Source organism: Lasiosphaeria miniovina, assembly GCF_030549165.1.
Source record: "Lasiosphaeria miniovina strain SMH2392-1A chromosome Unknown B0T26scaffold_1, whole genome shotgun sequence".
Taxonomy (NCBI): Eukaryota; Fungi; Ascomycota; class Sordariomycetes; order Sordariales; family Lasiosphaeriaceae; genus Lasiosphaeria; species Lasiosphaeria miniovina.
Window position 1 is genome coordinate 6,144,363 of NW_026848220.1, and position 19,576 is coordinate 6,163,938.

Below are 19,576 nucleotides of genomic sequence, written 5' to 3' on the forward strand. Positions count from 1 at the left end.
CTTGTGCTGCAACGAAACGCCCCCATCCGTGACGAGGCGAATCTGTCAGCTCGCTACTGCCACAGATAGGGGCACGCGTCCTAGTATCCTCACTTGGCACCACTCGCCGCCTCATTCATCCATCCTTCCTCTCAACCGGCATACGTCGCAACCAGATCCGATATCCGGGCTGTAAAGCCACCCGGCTTCTACTGCTAGTCCATTCTGCGACCATCCTAGTACCGTGACGGTATATTAACGAGCGAGCGAGCAAATATGAAGGACAGGCAGAAGTCGCGAAGTGGGTGTCTAACATGCGAACAGAAACGGGTACGCGGCCCGGAACCCAACAATTTTTCTCTCTGCCGCCGAGGCGAAGGATGGCAAGGAAAAATCTGCGCTGATTGACTGACATACTGATAGCTCCGGTGCGATATGATCAAGCCGAACTGCGACAACTGCACAAAGAAGGGCTTGAGGTGCCCTGGCTACCAACCACGCCTGAAGTGGTCCACCAAATATGAGATGCGTGCAGTCACAAGCGGACCAGACAATTTTGTCCAGCTTGTTACCGCCGCATCGGAGGCCATAGACGAAGGCACCATCCAGGATGCTCGCATTCCCATCTCGCAGGCAGCCGTACCCCCTAACAGCAATCCAGAATCGCAGGACTCAAACGGGTTCGATACGGATAGGATGAAAAATGCCGCCTCACAAAGCCAGTTGACATGCAACAACCACGCGCGCCGGCTCTCGGCGAATATCAAAATTCCGCAGCAGTACTCACTCATCCAATCACGCTGTCAGAGCCCTGATCCGTCGAGGGATACTGTTCCGCTAGCACCACCAGGAATGAGCTCTGTTGAGGTGGATTCCGCCTGTAGCGATATCCCCGAGAGCCCGACGGCTACGAATGCGAATGGTGACATATACCAGTATGACCTTTGCAACGAGCAGAAGAAGTTCATACGGGTGGACGCACTCACTCGGCATCACGGCACCTGCCACCCAGACATTCAGAGCGTAGGACAGCAGCGGCCGACGGATAAGCAGCCTCAAACTGCGACATTGACTAACCCGGTAAACTTTAGCCAGCCTGCCTCTGTTGTGTGCGAGAGAGTGAGCCAATCGCGGCTGTGTTCCTCTGAGAGTTCAGACAGACACTTGGTGATTACCTTTACCAGGCAGAACGACGGTAATCACTTGAAGGTCTTCCGACAGCCCCCGACATTGCATTCTGGTATCGATACACGCTCGTTCCCGATTAAGGGCTCTGATATTTCGCCCGCTGTACTGGACAACCTCTTGGAACGCTCTTGCTCTCGGCGCCTCTCAAGCACGGCTACAGACAAACAGCGAGGGCAAAAGCGAGGGCAAAAGCGACGGCTTTCGGAAGGGCAGACAACTATGGTCCTACGGCGCTCGAAGAGAACAGTAAGTCGGCTTGTCGCGATGAGCATCGCATCATTCTGCTTTTGCTTGATTAACAGTTGGCTCCAAAGGTTGCACGGACTTGCGAGAACCGCGATGGCGCCGACGGAAAATGCGACTATGAAGATCCATATAAGCAATGTAGCGAGAAGGCTTTGGAACGTGGATACAAGAGGTGAGCCCCGGTATCTGCACGATTGAGGTGTTTGACTAACACGCCTTAGCGTCAATCCACAAGCCCAGCTTGACCGGATTGAAGACGGCATGAAGTATATCAAAGAGGTGCTGACGACTCTTGGCGGAGAGATGGAAATGTTGCGGGCCGAGGGGCGGGGTGCCTCAAAGTCCGAGGTTGGGTCTGGGAGAAACCACAGCCACCCCCATTGTCCGTCGCCATCGCCACCACCGCCGGGCCCTCCTCAGCCGGAGGATTATGCGGAGTATCTTGCCGACTTCCAAGAGCACATGCTACCGCTATGTCCTCTTCTCACGCCCGACGAGCTCCAACCCAATAAGTTCAGGTCGCTCTTGGATAGCGACCAGCCGGCGGAGAAGGCCGTCGCACTCCTTGTGTGCGCTTTGGGTGAGTGGTGTCAGGGCGCTCTGCAAAAGCGTCGCAGCAGCTGGCCAAGCGTTCACTACTCTGAGGCCATCAATATCGTGGAACATAATTGCGGGAAGAGTCAATACCATCTCCACGCTCACATTCTCATAGCACTGTATCGCGGGTTGTCCGGGGATGTTTATGGGAGTGGGAGCGCCATCGTAGAAGCAGCGCGTATTTTGCGCCATAGCCCGTTGCCCAAGACGCCGCGCCAGGATGTCAATGCAGAGGAAAACTCGCGACTGGTGGCTTCGTGGATTTGCGTGGGAATGGAGAGGTACGAACACTCTAGCCTCTTACAAAGTTTGCTAATATATACTGATATATGTAGTGACTTTTGTTGCTTGCTGCCATACCGCAAAATCCTTACGGGGGCTCGGATTAATATACCCATTCCCGTTGCTAAGGTGGCATCAGCGAGGGGCATTGGGCAGCCTACTATCGCGAACTTTTTCGCGTCTATATGGCTGTACCGTACATTGAACATCGCAGAAATATCCCCGGCAAACACAATAGTAAGACATCTCGAAACGCGCTTGCCACCAAAACTTCCTATCAACCTTGATGCCCCTGCGTCAAATATTACGACGGCACTCATTCAGGCTACGCGCTGGAATGTAGTGGTTGCAAGCTACATGCCGTCCATCCGCCGTTTCTGTCACAGTAATCTTACCCCTAAGGATTGCAAGATGGTAGAAGGAGGCATCCGTACTTTGATACGGAGTTTGGGAGTCTTCCATCATCTTCGCCCTCAGGCACTACGAATAGTGCCTAACGTTGTCGGGGTTGCTTATTGGTAAGACTACTTTCTTGAATATCGCCATTTGATGCTGACTCTTAGTAGGCAGGTCAGAAATATGTTGCTCCTAGAGAAGTGCCATAGCTGTGAGCGTGAGTGGAATTGCCTGGATATTGTTATGGACTTCGAGAAGCTCTTGGATCGTATAACCCTGTTTTTGAACGCCTTATCGGATGGACCGAGTGGTCTGGCCGTTGATATAGCCGCGCTAACGTCCCTGAGAGAGAGGGTGCGTTCTTGCGAGGTTAGTTCAATTGATGGCATTGCATGGGGTGTCCTTCGGGTTGATGGTAAGGCAATTACCTTTGGCGTGGACGACGATGAAGATGAGGCGGGAATAGGTGAGACGGCTCACGTAGATGTGGCATATTTGTCTACCTAGCTAACTTGAAGATATATAGAGCAATGGGAGCATGATACGGAGACCTCAGAAATTTACCAGCAGTGAGGGCTGGAGAACAATTGCGAGCGCGGATATAGGAACTGGAGGAACAGCTTACCTCTTCCAGGACATGGCAATTCACTTTGCTCGACAACCATCATGTTTGGATGGGTGAGGCCCGCCGAGTCTGGATTTAGTTGCCACCACCTTTCGGGGTTATTATGCACTGGGGAGCTCTCAGGCTTGGGGCTGCAGAGGTAGAGGTGCGGTCGCCGCTCTATCGATGCCTTGGACGTCTGACTCGGATTTGTGGTGTCCTATATATCTCTGTATATAGATACCATCCGATATTGGTTTCGTAGGCAGCATGATCCTCAACGAGAGCGCGCACCAAGCTGCACGGAAATAGACAGTGGGCCCTGAGCATGACACGCACACCCAGTTGAAAGAGAGACTCCCGGCATCGTACATCCCTATGGAATCCGAGCACTTGGTTGTTTCTGCTCTCTTATTTCTCAAGCTCTCCTCGATTTGGACCCCAAGCTGTGAGAGGGATGGTACTTGGAGCCCCTGCTGCTGCTATGAAGCTGCTCGAAATTGGAGCGCTACCGGCGCCTCCGACTGGCGCAGGCTCTGCACTAGCCTCTAAAGAAGGAAGTCGGTCGTACGTATGGTAGTCTTGGTGACCACGCGAGGGACTGTCCCAGGAATCGGGCTTCGCGAGGGGGCGGTTTGCGAGAAGCGGGAAACTCAGCCGCTCTCGCCAGACACCCGTCTGTAGCAATCCTCATGCCGGCATGGCCTCACCTCCGTTACCATCGAACGAAGGCGGGCGGGTAGGCAGAAGTTATTAAGCTGCTTGGAGGTCTCGTCTCATTGCCACAAGCTCCCTTGCTTTCCCACCTCGACCGCGTTCAATTGTCGCGGCTGCCCTACCCAGCTTTTCCCCGAGACATCTATTCCACGCGGGCCTTTCGGCACTCCAGTGAGTCAGAGTTCGTGCCACAGGCCGCCCTCCAGAGCTCGAGCAGAGCACCGACAGCTCTGCGCAAAGGCAGGGCGGAGCCAAGCAATCCCAGCCTGTCTGTCAGCTACCTGATAGCGAGACACCCTCGTCACCTGCCACCCAACCCTTCCCCATCATGACCCGACCAAAGGTCCCCGACGACAAGCGCCGGCGCACCGCCCAGGCTTGCAGTCGTTGCAAGCGCCGGAAGTCAAAGGTTAGTACTGTGTATATTGTCCCGGCTGGCCACTATCAGTCCGTCTCCATCTCTGTCTTGAGATTCTTACGTTAGCCTCGTGCTCTCCCCATTCTGTTTCTTTCGTGGTTTCATGCCCCCTCTACCCCTCCTTAACAATCCCCTACCCTCCAAGAGATCTTGTTGAGCAAAGAGACGCCGTATGTTATGTTCGCTTAGCATGAGACACAACTCTGGCCCCTCGAAACGTTACTCGAAGTGGCGGTAACTTGCTGTGAGATGCATTTTCGCTGATGCTCGTTGCTCTCAGTGTAACGGCCAGAAACCATGCCAGACGTGTACCAAGAGGGGTTGGACATGCTTCTATACGTCCAACGACGCGGCCGAGTATCCTGGTGCTGATGTCGGCGCGTCACCCACCAAGCGGCGCCATATCGACACATCTCCGAGGTCGATTGGCGCAGCCTTGGATGGTGCCGGGTCGTCTCCTCCCATCCCTGGCGGCCACAACCAGCCGCAACACTGGGGCGAGGACGAACTTGGTGCTAGCCAGCCCAACCGTGGGGATACGCCAATTTCGCCGCCGACGGCACAAATGACGCAGATGACACAAATCACACAGACGGTATATACAACGCAGCCAGTCCAGTCGCCTTCGACTCATGGACATGCTCCGAAGCCTCCGGTCTATAGCCCCCGAAGCCAACCCCCGCTGGCGAGCCCGAACGGGCGAAGCGAAGAGACTGATATCTACACCGAGGCCAGGATGTTGGAGGATCAAACTGGACGACTTCGTATGTAGCATATAGCACTGACCATCTGCTGCCAGGCGTTTTCTGACCAACTTGTCTACTCCAGTTTATATCGGAGATACCTCCACTCTCTCCATTCTCCAGCTGATCCGCATCATTGTCGAGGATACCGCCGGAGCCGATATTGCATCGCCGTTTATCTACGACCCCAAACGGCATCGCATAATGGAACACAGTATTGACTTCCCTGCAAATGCCGTGGTTCCTAGTCTCCTGCCCGACAGACAGACGGCGAACATTCTCATTGACTCGTACTTTACCAACGTCAGTTAAAGCCTTTTTACCCTCTGTCTTGAGCCTAGCAGACACTGATATACACTGGCTAGACGTGCGGCATAATGGAGGTATTTGACAAACAGTCATTTATGGCGTCCGTCGATGCTTGCTACAGATATTCCTCGGCCGCAAGCAACTATTTTCTGTGCCACCTGTTTCTAGTTTTTGCTCTGGGTTTGCTTTTTGCGACCCCAGTTCCCGGTAGCCCAGAGGAAGCCGTGATTGAAAAACAGTTGTCAGCGGGGCCGGACAGACCGGAGCTTTTTTTCCGAAGTGCCAGGTATATGAGCGACCGAGAGGCTGGTTTCGAGGATGCCGACTTCTGGTCCATCCAGACATTGTCTTTAATGACCGTCTATATGCTGTCTGTTTCCAAGCGGAATAGAGCCTATGCATACCTTGGTTAGTTTATCCAGTATGCCACATATTACGACATTCCCTAACGTCCTTACTCTTCATAGGCATGGCGGTCCGGTCGGCTTATGCCCTGGGATTACACCGCGAAGAGGCTATGTACAAGCTCATCTTCTCACAAGCAGAGATGAAGATACGGCGAAATATGTGGAAGACGCTGTTAATTCTCGATCGCCTCCTGGCTGCCACCCTCGGGAGGCCCGCTGCCATCTCGGAAGACGATTGCCCATAAGAAATCATGCCTGGAAATGACTATGCAGATAGCTTTTTGGCGGCCAACGAGCCAAATCCGGATTTTGTTCACGCCGAGTGTCTGAACGTATGTGTTCGTTCATGTCATGTCATTAGGGTCACCCTGAGAGTCCTATCACAAAGAAATATATCAACCACCATAGTCCAGGAGATTGCCGATATGTCCAGGGACTGGAACGAGGGCCCACAAGCTAACCACCAAGGGCGCAGAAACCATTGCCTTCGGTGGATGCCACACAAGGTATTGCAAACCTACACGCAGGTCTTTTTTCCTTACACTCAATAATCCTCCTAACCCGACAGCTCTTCGTAATGTACAGCTGGAAGCTACAAAAGCATCGCTCTGGCCTTGATGAGGAGATACCAAGTTATGAATCACCAATAGCCAAGTACTCCGAGGCGTGCGTGGTCGCATCATATCAGACAATCCAGTTGATCCAAAGAGCCAGAGAAGCGAGGCATCTTCCACAGAGGAACCCTTTTGTCATGTAAGCTTACGTCTCTCTCAAAGACGCGGTTATATTAGTGAGGCCATCTCCTGGCCGGCCTCTAAGTCGTACATTTCGCTAACCTGCACTTAGATACTTCCTCTTCGTAGCGAGTCTTAATGTCTTCATGAATCAGTTTGCATGGCTGTACCACACAGACGCCTATGAGAAGACGGCGACGGATGCCATTTCGATCATGGAATATTGTGCTCAGCGCGATCCACAAGCAAGCAGAGTACTCGAGATCATGAACGGATTTTCGGAAGTCGTCGCAAGGTGGCCAAGAGATCATGCGTACCACGCACCACCTCTCTCAACCAATCTCAGCAACCTGTTTAGTCAACGGCAACATTGAATTTGACTTTGACGGCTTGTGGTCCAATTGGATCAACCAGTCTGGCCTGACTAACAAGTGGGCTGCAGGGGCCGCCTCAGGTATGCAGGTAGTGGGGGCTGTGCATGAGCAAACGAAGGTGGAAGGGGCGTGATATTACACGGATCTTACCAGAGCCGCGTAGGTCAGGGGTGCCACGGAACGCTCGCTAAATTACAGCTGTATATAAACAACGACGTAGTATTACCAAAATTACAATGGGAATGCCATACCTTTCCTCGTTGGACGAATACACGGGTCGCCATAGACCGCGGGGAACGGAACTGGTCGGCTGGTTAGAGATTCCGTAAACCCCCACGTATATACCATGCCGTAATAAGAAGAGCCGGGAGACGCCATGAGAGACATGGAAGGTCTTCAAGAGATGGGTGATCTTGAGGTGCTCGGGGATGAGCTATTAGCCGGCTTTTCGAAACCCTTGTAAGGTGGATATTTGGCTACTAAACTGACGATGCAAGCTAATTACGAGGCAATCGGCACCGCAGCTTTGAAGCCACCTTATCCTATTATGTAATATGCAAGGGCTATAAAAATGGCTATGAGGGCCTCTGGCAGAGTGCTGAAGTTCTCACTTATCTTGGTACAACCAAGCACACCCCCGCCTTGAGACGAGACGCAGCGCAATCAGCAATCCTCCACCTCTTATCGTTCCTCCTCCCAGCCTTGGCTCGTATTCCACTTAGTTTTCTCCTCATTCTAGCAGAAATACGGTATTAGCAGCATGGGGGAAGCTGTTTGTGCGCACTCTTTCAAGATAATCAAGTCGGGTACCACGTTGTTACAGTGGAACTGTTGGATATGCTGCTCTGGACCTCACTGGTGGATCTTCCAATGTAGATACTGCGGGGCTACATGGTGCCGTCCCTGCCTAGAAAATGCTTAACTTGGGCCATATGTTTGTACAAGTTGAGTGGTGGTACGGATGGCCGAGATGAGGATGACTATGAAGACGTTAGGCGGTCTCAAAAAGACGGCTGATCTTACGGCGCTCCGGGATGGGCCAGGGGCAGACTTTTGAACCAATGTAAGGAGAATCACTTTTTGGGTAATAATTGACAATAGACGCTAATTCCTATCTAACTTGGCACTGTAATTAGGTTCAAACTACCCGCCGTCCCTCCCCCGGGCTCTCTCCATCTAATATATAACTATCCCGCATCTTGATAGTAGTTCAAAGAGTATTATTCCTCTCTCAATCATTCCGTGCCCCCCCTTCCCTAATGGCCATTATTCTCCACTGGTTTAAAGCGCTTCCAATCCAGACTTAGCTGCTCTTGCACTTCCTAGCGTGCGTAATTTGCATTATTTATCTCTCACTAACAGCTCATGCTGTAGCGCGTTCTGGGCGAGCGCTCTCTGTTCTTACGTGACGACAGCAAAAGGAGGAGCCCGTACTAAGTTCGGATCTGGGTGTATGGGATGTGAGTGAAAGCGCCTATCCTCTTCCTTACTCGGTGGTCACTAACAACACTATCCGCTTAGCCATGTAGACGGCAACGCCATCATCCGTCCACGGGTAGCTGACCTCGTTGATGGAGTTCCAGGAGCGCGTTGATTGCCCCATGGACGAGTACCCACCGCCCAGAGTCATGGATAATGAGTCGAGAGAACCACTGGGGCCGCGACAGTGCTCCCAGTTCGGAGGCCCACAGGCACATGACGCTTTCCAACAGCCAGGAACCGCTAGCGAGTACTCGCTCTCATGTTAGACATCACCCCACCCAAGCAGCTTCAGCGACGCATGTTCTAACAGACAACAAAGCGGGTAGCACGACGGTTACGTCGCTGTCCTCGGACCCAGATGTCGCGATCAAGCCCGACCGGGACAACGACACCTTCTTGCAGGTCTGTCGGCAGCAGCTCTCTGCCACCATGCTTGTTAAAAAGCCGAGCGCCCCTTCATTGCCTATGAGAGTCGGCCCCAACGGCACACACGCCGCAGCGATTCTGTGCTGTCGAACTATTAAGCAGGTAAGAGACTCGTCTGGGTATGGAACGCCGCTTATATATAGCAGACGAACGAACCGATCCCATATGACGTCACCTACCTGGCTGAGCTCCCATCGAGTGATGAGGCTTGGGTGCCTTGTCTTGTTCCAGCGTTCGACGAACGTCCCTGGTCATTTGCGAAGCATTTCCCCGGAATTCACGGGGTTGGGCAAGCCGGCAAAAATGTCGAAGTAGCTATCCGGGAATCGTACGTATCGTGGCTTATTAAGAATGGCTTCCTGTTCGAGCAATTGTCCGTAAGCGACCGCCAATGTCGTGGTGTGATGGGGAGGGGAGGTGTGTGGGCATACGACACGCCACAGGCGATTGAGACGGCGAAGTGTTGGCTCCTACAGGCTGCTTTCCAAGGGCTATCCTCTGGACTCGGACGAGGGCTTGATCGGTACTATCGCAACCTGGCGGCTTGTGGGGGCTTGCATCCGGCGATCGAGTGGACAATTTTGATACGCGACATAGTAAGTCAGGTGGTCTGCTTATGGAACACCCCTGGATTTGGAACAAGGTTTGTCATCAAGGACTTGCCGCTCGCCACCCAACTCACCTATTTCAATCGCTTGCAACTCGACCAATTCTGCTTCAATACTTATCTTCTTTTCTCCATTCAATTGAAAAATGAAAGATGAAGCGATATACTCAGTTGGATTTGCAGAATGCGCTGGCAGAGTATGCAGAAACCGGCTTACTCCGTAGCTCTGCTGAAAATCACGGCATCCCCCCTACTACTCTCTTTAATCGGGTTCGTGGTTCCGAGCCAGCCTCCAAGGCCCAAATTCTTAATCAAAAGCTTTCTCCGGCTATGGAAGAACGCTTAACCGAATGGATTCTATTCCAAGGGTCGCTCGGTCACCCTCCAACCCACGCCCAAATTCGGAAACTAGCTAGAAGAATGCTCGAAGATAACGAGACCCTCGGAAAACGCTGGACTAGCCGGTTTTTGGCTAGAAATCCATCTATTTCTACAATTAGGCCTCGGAGAATCCATGCAAACCGTGCTGATCGAGCCTCTGAGGCCGTTATCCGGTCTTGGTTTGACTATTTGAAGCCTCCAGGCGTGGAGGCTATTCCAGCCAAGCATAGGTATAATATGGATGAAACTGGCATTGCTTCTGGCATTGGAGATAACGGCCTGGTTGTTGGATCTAAGGAAAGAAAGAAATTCCAGAAAAAGAAGAAAGGAGACCGAATTTGGACCTCGATTATCGAATGTATTTCCGCTGACGGCCGGTATTTGAACCCAGTCGTCATTTTCAAAGGTGGAAGCCTTCAACAACAATGGTATCCACGCGATTTACAGCCATTTAAGGGCTGGAAGTGGAAACCCACTGAAAACGGCTGGTCTGACGATGATACTGCCGTCGCATGGCTCCGCAATATCTTTCTTCCAGAGACTCGGCCAGCTACCCCCTCGGAGAAGCGCTTCCTTATTTTAGATGGCCACGGTAGTCATACCACCGAAGAATTCATGTGGCTAGCCTTTTCTAATAACGTACAATTGTTATTTCTACCAGCCCACACCTCCCACGTTCTCCAGCCCCTGGATTTATCGGTTTTCGGCCCTCTAAAAGCCCGGTACAGAGCCAAGCATAACGAGGTTGTTTCCGGCTTCGACGAAGGCACTGTTGCTGAAAAGAGGGCCGGCCTATATGGTTTACCCCTAAAAAGCCGAAGGATTTCCGTATTCAGGGGCAGGTTTTTCTAGCCGGCCAGAAACGGACTGCCAACGACCGACTTTTCATACGCAAGGCCGCAAAAGCCTTCGATTACGTGGTTTTCCAACTAGCCAATACGGCGCATCAATTGGAGGTTACAGAAAAAAGCCTAGAACGCACAAGAGGCCGAAAGAGAAGGAAGGTCCAAGTCGACCCTAATACGCAGTTCGCTGGAATTGAGGAGGTTCGTGCCTCACAGAGAGAGGCTGGCAGAGAGGACCTTAGTTATTCTAAAAGAGAAGAATCAGGAGAATCCGATACTGAAGACTTCATCATTGTAGCTAATTAATTGACAAAGTTGTTGGCAATTGAAGTTTGTGGTGTTGTGCGGGGTCCGATTCAGGGGCTGTTCCATAGCAGGGGTGTTCCAAAAGTCCCCCACCTGACTTAGTATGTCCCTGGATTTCAGCTTCTAGGCGGGTTACTGACATTATCTAGAATTCCGACCGCCAGGTCCTCTGCCAGCTTCTGCTGCGCTGCGTATTCCTCGGACTGTGCCTGCTCAGGGATTACGACAGCGCTCCTGCCCTCGAGGTCGTCAACAAGACCGTAGACGATTGGGTCCAGCACTTTCGGCAGCTCGGCAAGAAGAAAGCCGTATGGTTTCCGGTGGGAGATTGGCAAGCGGAGTTGCATAGAGTATCGCTACTTCGTGGTGTCCTCGAGTCGGTCAGTGGGCAGAGGGATATACGGCAGCGCTGCTTTGATACGGCCTGGTCAGCTAACAAGAGTTTTGCGGCATTTGGCGACATCTTCGGCCTCGACCCTGACCTCACGGAGCTGGCGTCGTTTGGCAGCTTCGATGCAAGGAGGATGGAGGCGATTCTCTTACAATCCGGTGCAATTCTGGGGTCTGAGACGCCGGTGGATTTTGACGTATTATCATGTGAGCGACTGCTGCAACACATCCCGATTGGGGCTCCGGATGAGGTTTGCAGGATTCTGCAGACAGAATTGGTTCACAACATTGGATACGGAAAGCTGAATGAGATTCGGCTCACGATGTAAGAATGCCAAACCCCCATGTGCCACCTCTCTAAAACCTGTGCTTACCAACAGCAGATCAATACTACATCGCGAGGTGTCTTCGCTCAAGGATGGCGGGGTTAATATGCTGGTGCTTATATGCAGTATTGCTCGCTGTTCTACAGCTGAGCCCGGGCTACGCAGCTGGCTGGCCTCACGGGAGGGCGAGAGTTTCTACCAACACACGCTGGAGAGAATGCTCGAGTCACGGAGCCCGGAGCTGAAGGTCTTGGTTGTCACGGCTCTGCTCTGGCGCAGCCGAATTCTCTCCTTGAGCACTGACAGGTGTTTGGGTCCTACGCATGGTTCATACTTACTTGATTTCAACCAGTTGCTACGCGGCCGGGCCGGTCTGAACGAGCAAGCCGTGTGGGAACGGATGGCTCTCTCGTTCGAGCGTGTCATGGGTGACGGATGCCATCCCGCTGTCCGCTACTACCTCTATGATGCCATTAAAGCGAAGGCAGCCAGAGACTTGCCACTTGATATGATGGACGGGCTATCTGACAAATACTGTTCATATATGATGGGCCCTCTGCAGCACGTAGATGCTTGGACAAAGACTTGTCGAGAATTCGAAAGCCGCGTTGACCGGCACAATGACGTCCGGAGCGATGAGTGGATCGTGGTGGGGGAAGACGGATACAGCGGATCATAGGACGCTCGTCGAATTACAGCTGTATATAGATATTAACGTAGTATTATTGAGAACCCAATTTTGGGCATCGTCCACTTAGGTACTTAAGTTCATAATATGGATTCGTAATATCTGTCACAGTACTAGGTGCAGCTCAGACAAGAGAGCAACAAGGTAAATCAGCTGCATTTTCCCTCGACGTTGCACATTGGGCTTGCTATTTTCTCGGCAGGCGTGTGGGGAAAGGCGTGACGTCAGCCGCTATACCGAATTCGTGAGTGGTGTGAAAACACCACTCTCGAATTAGGTAGCGCACCTTTCCAAATGGGCAAGGACGGCAGCTGCAGACCTACGCGTGTACACTAGAGCGTGGCCCTTCCACAACGCCCGCTCCGGGATAAAGTATACCCAAGATTTTTATTCATCCATATTCTACTAGCGGCAGCCACCTCCTTCGTTTCTTGCACACCCCGCCCGCCATCAAACGCAACCTCGGCTTTGGACGGGAGGAGGCGCGGGCCAAACCCAGTACCAGGCAATAAGTATATATTTGTCCGTGGCGTAACGGCACACCGTTAATCCCAGTTCCCAGTGCTGACTATGCTACACCCATACTGGAAAAACTAAGAGACCTAGAAGGATTTATAATGAAATTAATCGCATGTATAAATGCCAATGTCTGTTGATGTTGGTGAGTGGTTGAGGGTGGTTGTTCTCCAGGCGGGGTCAAAGTTCGGGAGCAAGTCGACGGTGAGTGCGGGGGTGGCTTGCGCTGACGTATTTAAAGCTGTCGCAAATCGCCGAATCGCAAATTAGTTAGGGACAGTTGAATCTCGTTTCCTCATCCCTGGCACACCTGACGCCGCCTGAATCATCCATTCTCAACAGCAGCTAACAATTCTACCATCGCCTTCTATAGTATCTGAGAGTTGTCTTTCGTTATGTGGCCGCTGTTTTCCAAGTTGATAGGTCCATATAGGGAGTCTCAATCTCGCTCGAGATATTTTCCGATTAACTCGTGTAAACTAGTTCGTTGTAGGTGCTTCTCTCCGTTGGAATTATCTTGGTAAATAATATCTACCCGAAAATCTCCATAATTAAGACCTGGAAATAATTTGAATGCGATAAGAGTTCTCGACATGATTTTGTAAGTAAATAGGAGATTGAAGAAATAGTCAAGTAATGGAGATAGACAATATAGGATAGAAGGAAAATGAAATAATTATGATCTGACGTTGAATATGAGCCGCTGCTGAAATAGCGTTGATGATGTGCCGCCGCTACCTAATGGCGCTGATGATGTGCCACTAAGGGCGCTAATGGTGTGCCGCCGCTAATGGCGCTAATGATGTGCCACTAAGGGCGCTGATGGTGTGCCGCCGCGAATAACGAACGCTGACGATGTGCAGCCAAGGCCCGCGACTTATAAAATTACCAAAGAGTTCTTCACCTTCCTTTTCTATTTACTGCACTCTAAACCTATCCTATCATTAATTTTTTTCTTTTCCGCATGCCTTTTCCTAATACGTTCAATGGCACCTGAGCCAATGGACTGGCGTTGGCACTATGATCTTTTTGAAGTTTCCAGGAGCTCAGCAAAACCATTTCATACTATAGCGGTTGATGAGGGACAGATTTGCATAAAATTAAGCTACAAAACAGCGTTCGTTAAGAAGCGAAAGGAATGGGAGAATAGCTTACAATACGATATCCCAATCGACGGGAGTACTCCCCGAATATTCACAGTGCTGATTTACGTATCACCCGTCGCCGAATTCGCTGCCCCAGTCGCATGCGTATACGCGAAGCTATCCTTAAATGGAGTCATGAATCGCGAAATTTATTTAGGAGGGATATTAGCACCGGAAAGGCAAAAGATAAGCCTAGAGGCATATTGGCGAGACCCAGAGACAATATGTATTCATTTTTTTCTCGAATGGGCATCTTGAGAGGGCATGGAAGATACAATGGTTTGGGCGAATAAAGGAAATAAATTGATATTTAATAAAAAGATAGAGCAGGAGGACAAGAAGTTAGGGAGAGAGGGACTAAAAGAAAAGAGAGAGGAAAAGGGAGAGGAGAAGAAAGAGGTAAAGAAAGAGGAGAAGGGAGAGCAGAAGCAAGAACAGAAGCAAGAACAGAACCAAGGACAGCAGCAAGAGCAGAAGCAAATGCAGAAGCAAGAATAGAAGAAAAAGAAGAACTAAGGACAGAAGAAAGAGGAGAACTAAGGACAGAAGAAAGAGGAGAAGCAGAAGAAAGAGGAGAAGCAGAAGCAAGAACAGAAGCAAGAGGAGAACCAAGGACAGAAGAAAGAGGAGAAGCAGAAGCAAGACCAGAAGCAGGAACAGACGAGGATTAAGAAGGAAGAGGAGAGGAAAGAGGAGAGGAAAGAGGAACTAAAGGTCAAGAATGAAGAATTAAAAGTAAAGAGAGAGGAAAAGAAAGATGAAAAAAATCTAGCTGGTCTAGGAATGGAGGGTGGGAACTGGCTGGTCTAGGAATCTGGCGTTGATCTGGCTGGTCCAGGAATAGAGGTCGGGAACTGGCTGGTCCAGGAACAGAGTTAAGAACTGGCTGGTCCAGGAAGAGCGTATACTATGTACTGTGCTTGAAATATTAAATTTGGCTGGACTAAAGTTTATTAATATATATGAAAATTAATTTAGAGTCACTGCTATTGTCTCTAGATAATATCCAAATCTCTAGGTCACATCCTAAACGTGAAGTGTATTTCACCATAATGCACCTGAGTCCACCGAAGTACACCAACGTCCACCGAATACACCAGAATCCACCAGAATCCACTAAGACCCTCCCAATACCCCTTTAGTATACTGCTCTATGCCAGTTTAGGAGTGGCAACTTCATCGTAGGTGTTCTTGTTCCCCTACCTAATTCCTGGAGGCGGATGGAGCCCACAGCTATGGCACTGCTTGCCTCAAGCTCCCGTGGCTGCCGTGGCGAGTTGCTTGAGGTTGTAAACATACCCCCCCTTTTGGGACGAGTGGGCGTTCTTCAAGAGACGGGTGATCGTAAGGTACAGGGCCCTGGAAATCACGTTTTGTTACCGACCAACCATCTAACTATCCTAAACAAAGCTCTCCTCCCCTTCTCCTACGTATAGACTCTATTGTTCTCAGCTTGGTACTAACCCCCGCGTTCCGAAGTAAATCCCATATCCTTTGGCATCCCCACTCTTTCTCGCTAGCGATCTTTCTCATCTTCCTCCTTTATTTTAGCGAGTGCGGTCTTATCGGCCTTTAGCTTCTAGCCGGAATTATAAAATAGAGTTAAGTTGACTCTTACATTGGCTAGAGGGGTTTCACAAAACTAGCTGCGTTGCTGATGCGGCCTCGGATAGTACGACATTGACTATAGAGGGGCTATACACAGCTTTTCTTTGCTAGGTCTGAGTGTCACCGCACAGTCAACTAATTTGAGACAGGGCTGCAATATGGTCGCTGTATTCGTAGAATCTAAAGCTAAGGAAAGAAAAAGAAGAGAAAGCTCCAAAGGCTGCGCAGGGCGCAGAGAAATAGGTTGAGTTGGTGAGGTTATTGTCAGACTGCAACAGCACTTCTAGGATTGTGTGCACCAGAGTGAATTGCTCTTGTTCTCGTCCTCCAGTCTTTCCACAAAAGACTCTCTCTCTTATACTTCCTTATGTGGCAATTACATGACGAAACCCAGTGGCGAAGATTACGCACCATAGATTCCAGAACCTTCTAGGCCATTCCATCTGACACACCCCCCCAGATTCAAGCCTGTATGTTGGATCTGACTGCCAGCCTTTCTGTGATATCCACAAGGTGTAGTTGGTGCACGAAATTCTGGTGTTTCTGGGGCGTGAGGGCCTTTGTTAAGCCGTCGGCTATCATGTCCCCTGACGGAACATAATCTACCTTAATCTTCTTTTTCCTTGCTTCCTGGCGCAGCCAGTGGTTGTGAATATCCACATGCCGTAGCCGGGTCTGCAAAGTAGCCACCTCAGCCATCACTAGTCGGATAGTTTGTTTGTTGTCGCACAGAATCTTGATGCTGCTATCGTCTAGTTGGACCGCTAGTTCTGTAAGTAAGCGACTCACAAAGAGGGCTTCTTTTGCTGCCTGGGCTAGAGCGAGGAGCTCAGCTTCTGTGGTAGACGTGGTAACGGTGTCTTGTTTGTTGGCCCTCCAACCAATTAAGCCACCAAACAGTTCCATGGTGTAGGCTTGTGAGCTCTTTCGATCGATGGAATTATCGGCAAAGGAAGCATCGCTTGCCACAACGAAGTCGTCTTGCCCACCTAACTGCAATGCCAGTGTTCTGGTATGGTGTAGGTAGTGCAGTACTTGGTCTGCGGCTTTGTGATGGGCTGGGCCAGGATTGGCGTTGAATCTTGTTAACCGTGATGCTGCAAAAGCCACATCTGGCCTGCTAATTACTGCAGCGTATAGAATAGACCCAGTTTTGCGTTGGTATTTCTGAATTGATGATGCCTCAGCCTTGTATTTATATGGCAGAAGTTCTGTAGTTGCCATTGGCACCGTAGTCTTCTTCGTAGGTGTGGTATCGGCCAAGTTGACAATTTTGTCAAGGTAGGCTACTTGAGATAGCCAGAGTAATTGTCTTTTGCGATCTCTATGCACCTCGATGCCCAAGAACCATTGCAAGGCACCACCTCCTGTCAGTTTGAATCTTTGCTTTAGACCACAAATTAGGTCCTTAGCCAATGCCTCCTTTTCTTTCTGGTAGGCAAAGACAATGTCATCCACGTAGAAAAACACCACAACACCGTCTTTCATCAAGATACACGGTTCGTGTGGGATGCTCTGGAAGCCCAAGGTCTTCAAGGCTCTTGTAAGTTCTCTTTGCCAGAGGAGTGGTGACTGCCGTAGGCCGTATAATGCCTTGTTCAGCTTCAGGATGGTACCTGGCTTCCGGTATCCAGGTGGCATCCTCATGAAGATGTCGTTTTCTAGCCGAGCATTGACAAATGCGTTGATTGCGTCGTGCTGGATGAGCTCGAGATCGAACCTAGCCGCAATCGCCATAAGTGTTCGAAAGGATCGACCGGCGAGGGTGGCTGCGTAGGTTTCTTCTTCGAGTGATCGTCTTTGTTGATCTCCTCTAACGACTAGTCTTGCCTTGCATTTCTGAAAACGGCCGTGCTTGTCGTACTTATATACATACACCCACATACAGTCTAGGATTTCTTGGCCTTGTTTGGCCACTTCTATCCACGACTGCATTTCTGCATGACTTTGCAAGTGATCTTTTTCAGCTTGCAAGAACTGTTCTCTGAGCACGTGTGTGTATAACTGATTATGTGACTTTGGCACTGGTGGTAGATCTCGACGATAGATTCTTTGTAAACCACCTGGTTGTTTTGACAATCGTTGTATCGTAGCCTTCGTAATTGTTTTTCCATTGTGGTTAACTGCCTGTACTAGCCGCCCTGCGGCAAAGGCTGCCATCCAAGGTTTGGCGTCTGATTGGCTTGTTTTTGAAGGTGGGATATTATCGATTTGTCGGATTGATGCTGCCAATAGTGCTGCCGGTGAAAGAGAGGGTGTAGGATACGGTGCAAAGCGTGCACACGTATAACCAAACTCTTGATGTGACTCTTGATCTTGCACTTGGTCTTCCATAGGCTGGTCTTCGTCATCGGGAATAAAAATGACCCCCTCATCCTCTTGTAATACAGAGGGCTGTATGTCATCTTCTGGCACTACAGTCTCTGTTGCTGTAAGAAGGTGGCTAAGCTCGTCTAGTCGTACGTGAAGAAGATCGTCTTTCAGACCCTCTAAGTTGCCATTGAAGATCTCGTCCTCGTTGAAAACCACGTCTCTTGTATTGAATACCTTGTTGGCTATAGGATTCCAGATCCTATAGATGTTGGATGAACTGTATCCCACTAGGTATCCAATCCAAGCCTTTGGGTTAGTTCGTTGAAGCCGGTTAGACTTCTTCATGGCGTTTGCTGTCATGGCAAAGGCCTTGCAACCGTAGGCTCGAAGGTGGGTTTGATCTGGCTTCTTGTCTTCAACTACAATGCCGTCTTTGTGGGCTAGATGTGTATGGAATCGATCGTATGGGGTTTTCCAGTTATAGATATACCGTGGAATTCGGTTGTGTAGGTAAACTGCAGCTCTGGCTATTTCTGGCCAAAGTGTAGCTGGTAGGCGTGCCCCTGTGCGCATTGCACGAATCTTATCCTTGATCACCCCCCCGAGCGCTCGGCGCCTCCATTCTGGGCTTGTGTGTATGGTGCCGAGGGCTCCGTTTTGACGAATCGTTGGCCAAGGAAGGTCTGAATCTCGGCTGCCTTGAATTCGTTATCGCATTCCACAACTTGTGGTCGTATCTGGTATCTGTGATCCAGAGTGCCAAATAGGTGGGTTAGGCATGTGATGATGGAGTCTGCTGCTCTGTCCTTAAGGTAGTAATCCCAGGCTAAGCCAGACCACCTATCTGTGATTAAGAAGAGGTGCTTATAGCCATTGTAGCCTTCTTCGAATTCGTGGAGATCCAGTGCTAGCCGTAGTCCAGGGCCTTCATCGTGCTTTCTTGCCCGTCGTCTGACTTGCCGCTGTGCCTTTGATATGCCACATGCATCGCATTCAATAGTGGTGGGCCCTTTGATCTTCACACCGTACGAGCATTGCACGAGGTGCTCCAGTGCTTGTGGGCCAGGGTGGCCAAGTCGTAGGTGCCAGAGCCTTGCAAATGCTTTATTGGGTCGTCGTTGGGTGTAGGAATTGTACAGATTTCGGCGTGCAAAGAAGGCAGCTTTGGAATATTGTACTGGAAGGTCTTCGAGGACGTACTGGTCGTACCGATCAAGTAGGTAGCACAGAACTGAATTGTTGGACTTGCGTACGCAGTTATTGCCAGGACTATTGTCCCACCAGAATCCTTGCTTTCGTAGTTGCCGGAAAGATACTAGGTTGCATGCAAATCCAGGGCAGTAGGCTACATCTGTAAGCCGTAGGAGTTGCTTTCCTCTTGGCCCTTGGATCTCGACGTAGACCGTTCCGTACCCATAGATTTCGACAGGTTGCTCCCCAGCCCACACAAAATCGCCTTCGGGGGCCGTTTGGAAGTTGAGAAATCGTGTAATCTGGTTAAATATGTGAATAGTAGTTCCGGAGTCTAGAATAGCCGAATTCTTCAAAG

The 19,576-nt window shown here is 50.4% G+C and overlaps 3 protein-coding genes across 3 annotated transcripts; all 3 read left to right on the forward strand.

The window, feature by feature from the left end:
* Window positions 1-255: 255 nt before the first annotated feature.
* On the forward strand, window positions 256-2,348 carry B0T26DRAFT_670966 (uncharacterized protein; the record flags this gene model as incomplete). The annotated part of the gene is made up of 7 exons (XM_060439255.1): window positions 256-309; window positions 403-1,098; window positions 1,168-1,413; window positions 1,470-1,585; window positions 1,635-1,993; window positions 2,230-2,291; window positions 2,346-2,348. The coding sequence occupies 7 exons, from the start codon at window positions 256-258 to the stop codon at window positions 2,346-2,348; spliced, it is 1,536 nt and encodes a 511-aa protein (XP_060303587.1).
* A 1,989-nt stretch (window positions 2,349-4,337) lies between these two features.
* On the forward strand, window positions 4,338-6,131 carry B0T26DRAFT_670967 (fungal-specific transcription factor domain-containing protein; the record flags this gene model as incomplete). Its single annotated transcript, XM_060439256.1, has 5 exons — window positions 4,338-4,418; window positions 4,708-5,191; window positions 5,256-5,473; window positions 5,536-5,887; window positions 5,947-6,131. The coding sequence occupies 5 exons, from the start codon at window positions 4,338-4,340 to the stop codon at window positions 6,129-6,131; spliced, it is 1,320 nt and encodes a 439-aa protein (XP_060303588.1).
* A 1,623-nt stretch (window positions 6,132-7,754) lies between these two features.
* B0T26DRAFT_633936 (uncharacterized protein) lies at window positions 7,755-7,916 on the forward strand (the record flags this gene model as incomplete). The annotated part of the gene is made up of 1 exon (XM_060436584.1): window positions 7,755-7,916. One exon carries the CDS (start codon window positions 7,755-7,757, stop codon window positions 7,914-7,916), a length of 162 nt encoding a protein of 53 aa, XP_060303589.1.
* Between the last annotated feature and the right edge of the window lie 11,660 nt (window positions 7,917-19,576).